Source organism: Scyliorhinus canicula, chromosome 5, assembly GCF_902713615.1.
Source record: "Scyliorhinus canicula chromosome 5, sScyCan1.1, whole genome shotgun sequence".
Taxonomy (NCBI): domain Eukaryota; kingdom Metazoa; phylum Chordata; class Chondrichthyes; order Carcharhiniformes; family Scyliorhinidae; genus Scyliorhinus; species Scyliorhinus canicula.
In genome coordinates, this window is record NC_052150.1 from 62,218,225 (window position 1) to 62,230,587 (window position 12,363).

General features: G+C 43.1%; 1 protein-coding gene across 8 annotated transcripts in view; it reads right to left on the reverse strand.

Annotated features, from left to right (window-relative positions):
- LOC119966020 (triple functional domain protein) overlaps positions 1 to 12,363 on the reverse strand; it is a 684,537-nt gene that overhangs the window by 166,668 nt on the left and 505,506 nt on the right. For all 8 annotated transcript variants that reach the window (XM_038797164.1, XM_038797162.1, XM_038797163.1 and 5 more), the window contains one exon: positions 8,388 to 8,631. In XM_038797164.1, the coding sequence (XP_038653092.1) occupies positions 8,388 to 8,631 (244 nt within the window). The remainder of the gene's footprint in view (positions 1 to 8,387; positions 8,632 to 12,363) is intronic.

Genomic DNA, 12,363 nt, shown 5'->3' on the forward strand with positions numbered 1-12,363 from the left:
CAACATTTCACTTTTTATCTTGAACAGCAAAATCAGAAGTCTGAACATTAAACAAACACAGTGAAATCGTTCTATGTCAGTGGCATGGAAAAGGTCCGAAGTGAATCAGAAGTCTGTTTAAAATGTCTGAATTTCTTTTCCACTGACTTCATTGGAAAGCAATTCACTCCCATGATACCTCATTTATGATTACTTTGTAAATAGTAAACATTCAGTAAATAAATCAAAAATGTTCAGCAGAACAATGAATATGTAAACATCCTTGCGAAAATTAAAAACTTGAATTCAAAACCAATGTCACATTAAAATAACAGGTTTGTTTCGTTAGCTGATACCCAGACTCCCGCAACCATGGATAAAAATCTCCAGACTACTGGGAAATCCATTCATGTAAAAATTGTGTTTGCCCAATATGAAATGCACTCTCTCTTTCTGTAGCGAAGCAGCTGACTCATTTATATGCAGTCGTCTAGAAGTTGGCAACAGTCAAGGCTTAAGGTCACGCAATTGTGGATAGATGTATTGCTGGGGTGGAACCAGTTAAAACTAGTATGGAGCAACTTGTTCACTTGCAAGAACCCTGTAACCCACCCAAAACAGCTTCCACTAGCTGCATTCCATCAATGAGCCAGACTGGCCAGTCAACTATCAATGACTTTCTGGAGTACTGTGGTTTTGGTTGGTTCGGAGTATTGGATAGTCTAAAGTGCCACAAAAGATTGAGTGAATTCAAAACTTTCACCGGTCATGCCATCCTTCACCCGAAAAGAACCAGCTTACCTCAAATTCCAAGGAGAGCCACTGGTTTGTCATTAAAATATAAGATAACGAAGCTTAGCTGCACTTGATTCTTTGGGAATGCTATTCTATTGCAATTCTAAAAGTGCAACAAAGCACAAAGAATTCTGAGAGACCTTCCATGATTTAAGTGACCGACGAGAATAAGATTTTAGGGTTTTTCTTTAACAAAGCCTCAGCCAGTCCCCTTCCTTGTAATGATTACCTGGCAAAACCTTGCCACTGTGGGAATCACAGGTGTGTGAATGTCAAGGAATACAAAGATTTACATTCAATTTTAAATTTTAAACAGCTTCAAAACTGTCCACTTACCCAGAACTGCCAACATTAGTGTTATGACAACCACAAAGGACATGGGGGACTGTCAATTTATCTCCGTGTGGGGTTGTGGAATAGGAGTTCTCCTAGTGAGCGGGTGGAAGCTCGCCAATAGGAACCATTCAACGGGGGTTTAAAACTCAAGCCCGGAGCGGTGTTCCTGGGCTGAAACGCAAGCATTGTATATCGCAGCGACGGTTCTTTCGTTTGCATAAACAATAATTTTGTATGAAGCATAGCCTTGGTAGAGTTATTACATTGGCAACGAGGAGTAAAAACAAAATTCTCGAGCAGCCTTCAGTGTGAAACAAATAGCCCTCGAGTAAGCAACAAAGAAACTGCCTGTTTTCAGTAAATTCGGGCTGTACGATATTAACGGGGAAGACTGATCATTATGCATGCTCTATTTCTTCTGAGCGAACAACATTGTTGGCGATGAGAGACACAAGGTAATTCTACTGACAGCATGTGGAGCCCCAACAATCACCGCAATAATACGCCCAACTTTCCCTGATGCCCTGACTCAAAAAACTTTTGATGAGCTCGTAAACGCAGTGCGAAACCACTATGACCTGAAACTTTCAATCATCCTCCAGGGGTAATGTTTTAATATGGCAGGGAGGAACCCGGGGGAACCCATCACTGAATTCCTCAGTAGGCTACGTATACTTGCAGAATACCATGAAAGCCTTTGAAAGAGTCAATCGGCTGCTATTATTGTCTAATTTATTGGCCCATTACGATCTCAAGAAGGAGCTCATATTGACGTTATGGAGTTGTGGTGGTACGGTACTCTTACATCATTGGAAAGACAACAAAGAACGACCCATTGCCTACACATCAAGGACACTTTTGAATACTTGCAAATAGAGAGGGAAGGCTTGACAGTTATATTTGGTGTAAAGAAATTTCAACAGTACATCCATGTTAGGCGTTTTGCGATAGTGATGGACCTTTATTTGGTCTTTTTAAAGAACATAGGGCAATTCCTCCTATCGCCTCTGTCCGGATACAGCCTTGGGCCTGCTTCCCGGCAGCCTACAAATATCCCTAAGAACATCACCCTGGAACGCGAATAGCCAACGCTAATGCTTTGAGTTGTCGCCTGCTGCCCACAGGCCTGGCTTGCTTGTCTGCGTGAGAAGAGGTAACAATGGTCTTGAATTTTTCAGAAGCTCTCATGGTATCTGCAGACCAAATCAAGGTTTGGACACAGGAGGGTGAAACATTATCAAAATTAAAACACATCGTCTTGAACGGCAGGATCTGAGGACAACCCTATTATGACATGAATCCATACTTACCTAAGAGAGAAGAACTGTCGGGGATGGTACAATCTTGTGAGGATCCTGGGAATTTGTTCCCCACCCAGGGCTGTGTCCAATCCCAATTACATAATGGCCACACTGGGGTGTGCAAATTGAAGAATGAGGATGCTTGCCAGGAGCTACGTTTGGTGGCCCGGACTCGATAAGGACATCACAAACCTGTTTAAACAATGTAACCTATGCCAGGAAAACCACAACACCCCCCCCCCCCCCCCCCCCCCCCCCTTGGGCTCCCTACACCCGTGGGAGTGGCCAGTTAGGCCACAGGGTGTGGGTGCATGTAGAATTCACCAAGCCTTTCTTGGAGTCTATGTTCCTAATCTTCGTGTATGTGCATTCCAAGTGGAATGAGGTACATCGCATGGATTCTTCAACCTCCCATGCCACCATTGAGAAACTACAGCTAGGTTTTAGCACACCTGGCATACCAGAGGTCTTAGCCTCCGATATTGGCACGGCCTTCCCTAGTAGGTAGTTCCAGGCCTTCCTGAAGTCAAATGGCATCAAAGGCATTAGGACAGCGCCACATCACCCGTCATCCAATGGACTGGCAGAGTGAGCACTACAGACCTTCAAGAACTGCATGAAGAAGCAGTCGGCCACATCTATAGAGGCTAGGTTGGCACAGTTCGTATTTGATTACAAGACCAATCCCCATACCATGACAGCAGTCACCCCTGCAGAAATACTCATGGGCAGACAGCTTGGCACCAGGTTAAGCTTGTTAGTTCAAAACTTGGTAGGGAGGGTGGAGTCCCATCAGGAAAATCAAAAAAAAAATCACAATACCATAAGATCATTGAATAATCGGATTTACAGTGCAGAAGGAGGCTATTCGGCCCATCGAGTCTGCACCAGCCCTTAGAAACAGCACCCTAACCAAGCCCACACCTCCACCACATCCCCCTAACCCCAGCTAACCTTTTTTGGACACTAAAGGGCAATTCAGCATGGCCAATCCATCTAACCCGCACATCTTTGGACTGTGGGAGGAAGCTCAAGGCTATCGCTCGGAGAGGACCCGGAGGAAACCCACACAGACACGGGGAGAACGTGCTGACTCTGCACAGACAGTGACCCAAGCCGGGAATCGAATCTGGGACCCTGGAGCTGTGAAGCAACTGTGCTAACCACTGTGCTACCGTGTTGCCCTCCACTGTGCTACTGTGTTGCACTGAGATAAGATCTGAGATTGTATACCAGACCGGTGACCCAGTCTACGCACAGAGTTTTGGAAATGGCTCCATTTGGGACCCTGGAGTCATATAGGATACAGGCCCCGTTTTCTCAAATTAGATCAACGTCCAAGATAAATTTCTGAGGGAGCATCTAGACCATCTCAGAAGTAGGGAGCCTCCCCCTGTTGAAGCCTCGTCCCCGATTCCAGCGGTGGCAGTCCCTGGCTCAGGGTTATCACTCGTAGAGGACCCTATGCCCATCTCCCCGATTGTGAAGACTGGTTCTGACAGGGAGGCTGAGGACATTCCCCCAATTGCGAATGCTATTGAATCCAATGTAAATGGTGTCCTCCTGTTAACAAAATGTGCTCAGCATGGCTTCATCATAACAAATACACTCTTCTGCCAGAAGGACAAAACAAAACAATGTGGGGGCATCTCAAAGCATTGGCACCTCCTGGATTATGTCATTGCTTGGGTGTAAGTGATGGCTGTATTAAACCAGCCATGGGACTGAGGCCTGCTGGGCAGGCCATCGACCTGTTCAATCGGTAATGAATATTCACCTAGCACCAAGACATCGTAAGAACCAAACGTTTAACAGGAAGAAGAGAGGTATACCTCACAACCAATTTGGAAAATCTTCACACATACAAATGTCGCTTTAAACCCTCCAGGGGAACTTATGAAATGGTTTTTGTTGGTAAATTCAAGAAAAATGTCGAGAACAACACAAGGAGCTTTGGATCGCATTCATCAACCTGACCAACAAATTTGACTCAGTAAATCACAAGACTTTGTGGACTATGCTCCAAAGATTTGAATGTCTAAGAAACATCGTCACAATCCTGCAATTGCTTCATGATGATGGAATTAGAGATGACTTGAGTGGGAGGTCTGTACTGGATCATGGTCAAAAAAGATTGTGTGATAGCCCCCATATTGTTTATAATCTACCTGACAGTGGCTATTCGCCTAATCAAAGTTCAGCTCTGATGTGTGTTAAATACTGTCTGGATGGAAATCTCTTTAACCTCAGTTTCCTCTGTGCCAAAACTAACCTGACCACCACAGAATGACATAAGAACTAGGAGCAGGAGCAGGCCATCTGGCCCCTCGAGCCTGCTCCGCCATTCAATGAGATCATGGCTGATCTTTTGTGGACTCAGCTCCACTTTCCGGCCTGAACACCATAACCCTTAATCCCTTTATTCTTCAAAAAACTATCTATCATTATCTTAAAAACATTTAATGAAGGAGCCTCTACTGCTTCATTGGGCAAGGAATTCCATAGATTCACAACCCTTTGGGTGAAGAAGTTCCTCCTAAACTCAGTCCTAAATCTACTTCCCCTTATTTTGAGGCTATGCCCCCTAGTTCTATGTTGAAGGTGAGACTCTGGAATATGTTGAGCACTTCCCATACCGTGACAGTCACTTCTCTCAAAAAGCACTACTGACGAGGAGGTCTAACACTCAATAAGCTGCCCCTACAAACTACAGCAGTGAGTATTTGACAACTAAGTAGTTGACAAAAGTCTGAGTGCGCAAAGCAATTCCAGTCACCATACTCCTGTAACGCAGTGAGGTCTGGACTGTGTATCAGTGGTACGCAAGAATGGAATACCTCCACCACATCTCCCTCGTTCAATGTGAGGACCGAAAACAAATGCTACTGTCCTTTTTGAAGCCAACCTCCACAAGCATTCAGGCAAAACTCTAACAGGATCAACTATGAATTACTGGACAATCTGCCTGAATGGCTTTTTATAGGTCTGCTCCCCAGCTCCATCTGGTGGTAGGAAATAACATTACACTAACTATTAGAAAGCAAAGAGTGGGGATTAATGGGTGTTTCTCTGGTTGGCAATCAGTAGCTAGTGGTGTCCCTCAGGGATCCGCGTTGGGCCCACAATTGTTCACAATTTACATAGATGATTTGGAGTTGGGGACCAAGGGCAATGTGTCCAAGTTTGCAGATGACACTAAGAGGAGTGGTAAAGCGAAAAGTGCAGAGGATACTGGAAGTCTGCAGAGGGAGTTGGATAGGTTAAGTGAATGGGCTAGGGTCTGGCAGATGGAATACAATGTTGACAAATGTGAGGTTATCCATTTTGGTAGGAATAACAGCAAACGGGATTATTATTTAAACGATAAAATAGTAAAGCATGCCGCTGTGCAGAGAGACCTGGGTGTGCTAGTGCATGAGTCACAGAAAGTTGGTTTAGAGGTGCAACAGGTGATTAAGAAGGCAAATGGAATTTAGTCCTTCATTGCTAGAGGGGTGGAGTTTAAGACTAGGGAGGTTATGTTGCAATTGTATAAGGTGTTAGCGAGGCCACACCTGGAGTATTATGTTCAGTTTTGGTCTCCTTACTTGAGAAAGGACATACTGGCACTGGAGGGTATTCAGAGGAGATTCACTAGGTTAATCCCAGAGTTGAAGGGGTTGGATTATGAGGAGAGGTTGAGTAGACTGGGACTGTACTCGTTGGAATTTAGAAGGAGGAGGGGGGATCTTATAGAAACAGTTAAAATTATGAAGGGAATAGGATAGATGCGGGCAGGTTGTTTCCACTGGCGGGTGAAAGCAGAACTAGGGGACATAGCCTCAAAATAAGGGGAAGTAGATTTAGGACTGAGTTTAGGAGGAACTTCTTCACCCAAAGGGTTGTAAATCTATGGAATTCCTTGCCCAGTGAAGCAGTTGAGGCTCCTTCATTACATGTTTTTAAGGTAAAGATAGATAGTTTTTTGAAGAATAAAGGGATTAAGGGTTATGGTGTTCGGGCCGGAAAGTGGAGCTGAGTCCACAAAAGATCAGCCATGATCTCACTGAATGGCGGTGCAGGCTTGAGGGGCCAGATGGCCTACTCCTAGTTCTTATGTTCTAACTCTTAATGTGTTAGACATTATACATAATGTCACACATCTGAAAGGAATGAGATTGTGATTTGCATGGAGGTTGTTGGATTTCTAAATGCATAGATAGTTTGCAATTCATTCATCATCAATATTTTGACAGAACTAAATGGACCACAATCTTTATCTGCCATACTTGAGTGGCCCTCCTGCTATCACACATTAGTAATGACAATTGAGATGGTCAAATTACAATACAGATTACAGATGACATTTTAATGTGTTTCTTTACCTCATTCCCTTGCTTCAATCTACTCTAGCAGTGTTCCCCAATGTTACTGTGCTTCTGCACACATGATCACAGCTGACACCGGAAAGGTTGAACCATCAGCTCAAATTTCTCCTATGCACTTACTTGTGGTTTCAGCCACTGGATCTGTGCATCAATACCAATTATAGGCATACAGAGGTTCAGTGGTGAGTGCTAAAAACAACGCACTCACCTCCAGTAAAGCAGGCAGTAACCTACACAAACATCAGTGTAGCTGAAAAATACTCCACACAGTCTTATTTCTACACTTGTGCGACAGTGAATGGCTTAAAAGGAGCAGTTATGGCTGTCTATGGTCTCTGGGAAGTGTAGTTGCTGAATTTTCAGTTGGGTGCCAATGGGAGAGAACGGAGACACCCATTTGGCAGTCCCAATAAATTATTGGGACTGCCAAATGTAAAAACAGGGCTGAGGTGGAAATGGGGGCAGATCGATGCTGAGGCTGTCAAGTTCGAAGGTCTGCCTCTATTCACTAGGACATTGGATAATTTCTGTAAATGAGTGTTTGGCACCCTAGCCCTCACCCAACCCTCATGCCTCCTCCATATGTCCTTAAATCTCCAATGCTCCCTCCGTACCCCTCATGGATCACAGACACCCACTCATCCATGATTGATTGTGGACATAACTCATGATTCCCTTACTAACACTGTGAGGTCTTCAAAATGCACACATAACTGTCAAAATACATGAACAGCCATTCAAAATTCTCTTTAAAACATTAATAAAACTAACAAGGCACACAGTCTCCTTCACAACTGTGTAAATAACACCTGCTGAGCAAAATTCATTTGTAGTTTATAGCTCAGCCAAGCATTCATAATCAGATTTCACGCACAACTGAATAATGGATGGACTTTTAACCAAAGCAGCCAGACATCTGTTCATCTATTTCAAGGGCTCAACAGAAGTCTGTACTTTAAACAAATGTAAAAATCAAAGCACATGTTGCGATAGCAAATTAAAATCTTAATTTCAATCCTATTGAGCACTTTATTAACTAAATGCACCCAAACACTTTCACAATGCTGCTCAATTTAATGATAACTTAGCTTTTCTAAACAAAGACCAACTGCTCATCATATGTTATAAACATTTTAAAACTATTATACAGTATTATATTATGACATGTAAAGTTGTCAGCACTTTTTGAATTTATCTGTTAAAATATTCCAAACTCCAGACTAGGCTTCCCATGGTTCACGCCTCCTCTGAGGTGCTGTGCACCATGTCTCTTAACAAAATGAGCCCGACTGCATGGAAACAATGGGGGGACCTAAACTTCCCACCCTGTAATGAAGTAGGCAGGTTCTGCCCGCCATTTTTAAATACCTCCCGCTTCCGTTCTGACACTGGCAGAATCATTAAAATCTGGCCCTAAAAATCTGGCTAATTTTGTTTCACTTGCAATCCAAACAAGCAAGCACTAAATGGAATTACTGTAACCTGTTTGGCTTCCTGACTTCAAAACAACACAGTTCGCTAAAGATAGATCCTGCATTATGTTTTTCCAATGTAACTCAGAATCAAAGATAAATACAATATAAACCAGAATCATAATTAATGACCTTACCTTTATGGTTGAAAATGCCTTCCATTTCCATACTGCTGCGTGAATGCGCAATACATAGAACACTGCTAGGAACAACTCCTTCTGCAGCAGGGGACCGATCAGTTGTCCGGACCAGGCACCAGTCTGGTTTATCATGAGGCCTCTCTAAAACCTCCACAGTCTGACCCCGGCGAATGCTTAGTTCATTGCTGTTGGTTGCAGAGAAATCGTGGATGACAACTGTTAACTCGCAACCACCGGACAGCTGTGAAGGAGAGAAAAGAAACACAAAAATGATGCAACATATTGACCAAATATAAAATCTTCCAAGCAGAACAATACCTTTAAAATCCGTCTTGTTGTAAAATTGTCTAACAAAATAATCAGGTGCCAATAAATATTAAAGATTGCATTGAGCAAACCATACAATTTATTTCAAATAAATTCATACAAAATAGCTCAAGTCAGAAATCTAAAAACTAGTTTTACTGATTTCTACAAGTACATCTTGTCAAAGTGGCATCTGGTTTGAAGAGGAGACTGGCCTGTCCATGCAGTGGTCTTAGGTGCGCAGACGTTGGGTCTCTGTGGAAGGACCTCTCTGATCAGTTGCTGATGCCACTAGTGATTCCTCTAAAGCAACAGCGATTGTACTTCAACGAAGTTCTGCCTTGCCTCTAAGTACTTTGGGATGTCCTGAGGCCACAAAATTGGCACAATGGTTAGCACTGCTGCCTCACAGCACCAGAGACCCAGGTTCAATTCTGGCCTCAGGTGACTTGTGGGTGTGGAGTTTGCACATTCTCCCTGTGTTGGCGTGGGTTTCCTCTGGGTACTTTGGTTTCCTCCCACAGTCCAAAGATGTGCAGGTTAGGTGGATTGGCTATGCTAAATTGCCCCTTAGTGTCTAGGGATGTGCAGGTTTGTGAGGTTATGAGGTTAGAGCAGGGGTGGGTACTCTTTTAGATGACCGGTATAGACACAATGGGCCGGATGGCCTCCCCCTGCATTGTAGGGAATCTGTGGAAAAGGGGCTATTTAAATTCATGCCATTCTTTTGTTCTCAATCCCTTGCTGACACCTCATTTATGCAAGTTCCCAACTTTTCTATTTTTGGGTCATTCATCACTGCCAGGTAATATCATTGGCTCTTGCAATTGAGAAGGGTTTGGATTCCTTTTATTTAAAAAAAATAATCTTTATTGTCACAAGTAGGCTTATATTAGCACTCCAATGAAGTTACTGTGAAAAGCCCCTAGTTGCCACATTTCGTCACCTGTTCAGGTACACAGAGGGAGAATTCAGAATGTCCAATTCATTTAACAGCACGTCTTTTGGGACTTGTGGGAAGAAACCGGAGCACCCAGAGGAAATCCACGCAGACACGGGGAGAACGTGCATACTCCGGACAGACAGTGACCCAAGCTGGGAATCGAATCTGGGGCCCTGGCACTGTGAAGCAACAATGCTAACCACTACGCTACCATGCCGCCGCCAACTCTCGCTCTGGGGATTTAAGCACATTATCAAAGCTGAAACTTCCGGGTGTTAGTGAGAGTCTGCTACACTGTGGGGAGATGTAGATGAGATTTTAAAGAGGCCAGTCTATATATGCTCAGTGAATATGAGATCACATGACACCATTCGAAGAATGTTGGAGCTCTCGATTGTGTCCTGGTCCATGTTTCTCTCTCATCTAACATCATTAAACAGATTACCTGGCCATTATTTCATTGCTGGTTGTAGAACCTTGCTGCCTATGTTCCCTATATTGCATTTGGATGTTCAGGTGAAACTTTGATTAGAGAGAGATCATTTCCACATGGTGTGTTCAGACAAGTAACATAGAGGGAAAGCTAGATATATATGGTGAAGAAATAAAAAGGATATATCAATAGGGTGAGATGAAGTATAGTGGAGAGAGCATAAACACTGGCACAAACCTCCTGCCCTGTCAATTTTATAAAATACAACTTAAAAATGAAGTACTTAATTGACTGCAAGGTGCTTTGGCTATCTGGATGTTGTGAAGGGTATTATATAAATAAATATTTCCAAAATGATCCTTTCCTTCCCAAATAAGAGCTAAGGGAGACAGGAACCCAGTGGACTAAGGTGAGACGGAGCTACAGAGAAAAGGAATCCGAGACCTGGAGTTTCAAAGTAGTAGAGACCTCAATGTGGGATAATGTGGGCCAGCGCTGAGAGCAGAGTTGTGGTGCTTTCTGGACTAGAGTGGATCCTATAGTGCACGTTAAGACAATGGGAAGTTTAATAGAGAGGTCTGGAAAGTTGGGGCCCAGGGTCACTGGCTAGGGAGTTAAATAACAGCTGGTAAATATTTTATCTTGGGACATATATTTAACAGAAATAGGGACAGATTTGGAATGTGTGCAGCACATACAGGCCTATATCTCTGCCAATTTACTATCATCCATTTCAAACTATTGTGCATGCCATAATCCTTCAATTCAAACTACTGAGCATCCCTATACACACACACACACACACTGTATTAACTATTTATATTGTTCTTTTAATTAAATGACTTGCAGCTCCTTTAATTGTTCTCACAAAAGAGTCCAAACAGTGGAAATATTTATTTTTGAAGTAGCTGGTAGCCAATCCCCGGGGCCGAATCAAGAGATCTTATGTTTCTCTGTTCATCAATTGTTTCTGATGAAAACTGCTTTATTGCAGATGCGACAGTCAATGATGCATGTATGGATGGACAGAAGACTCTCTTTGCAAGTTTTACACAAAATACTTTGTGGGCGGCACAGTGGTTAGCACTGCTGCCTCACAGCGCCAGAAACACAGGTTCAATTCCAGCCTTGGGTGACTGTGTGGAGTTTGTACATTCTCCCTGTATCTGCGTGGGTTTCCTCCGGGTGCTCAGTCCAAAGATGTGCAGGTTAGGTGACTGGCTATGCAAACTTGCCCCCTAGTGTCCAAAAGGTTAGGTGCGGTTACTGGGATATGGTGGGGGCTTGGGTCTAGGTGGGATGCTCTTTCTGAGGGTATGCAGACTCGATGAGTCGAATAGCGTCCTTCTGGACTGTAAGCATTCTACTTGTCGCAAATTTGAATTAGTCTTATACAGCATCTCAAGGACATAGGTATTGGTTACTCCTGTAAATGGTGCAAGCGTCTTTCTACAGTGTCCTGTAACTAATTGTGGAAGCGTATAACTCAGGGGAGTAACAGTAATATCCCTTGTGATCTCAACATGCCTTTAATGTGTTCACCTCCAAACTTTCGGAGTACAACTAAAACAATGTGAAAGAAGACCAATTATGAATTAATTTATATTTATAGTATTTATGATTTCTTTTATAAATGGCAATTGAATATACAGAAAAACTGATGTAATCAAATTTTACCTTAATTCAACTAACTACAGAAATCTCAAGAACAATTAAACTAAGAAAAAATATACACACCCTCCCTCATTGTGGGCTTGCTTAATTTTTCCTGGTTACCCTTCCAATTCTGATAATTTCTGGGCTTCTGATGAATGAGTTTTCGCTTACTTAGCCAAATTCTTTTCCCCAGACCAGCTGGGTGCTAACGTACCATGTGCCCCTTTGTCCTCAATTGTCTCCCCGGTCAGAGAATACCATTTCTCTGACACCTTCGCCCAGCAGAATTTCACCAGTAAGTAGACCTTGCTAATAAAGATGGTTACGTCTCCTCCAAATCGGAATCCTGAATTCTTTCCATGAAAGAAATAATTTAAAAAACAAGCTCCAAAACATGACATCAACATTGTCTTTGCTAAAAGTGGTGCTCAGAAACTGTGCCAATCATTCTTTACACACATCGGGAATCGAACCTTGGACCCTGGTGCTGTGAAGCCGCAGTGCTAGCCACTTGTGCTACTGTGCTGCCCAGATGCTGGGAACCACAATGCCTTGGTAGTGATGCACTTAAAATTACGTGCAAGTAAGGTAAAGTATTTTAAACATGAGAATATTTGAGGTGCTTAATGTGACCA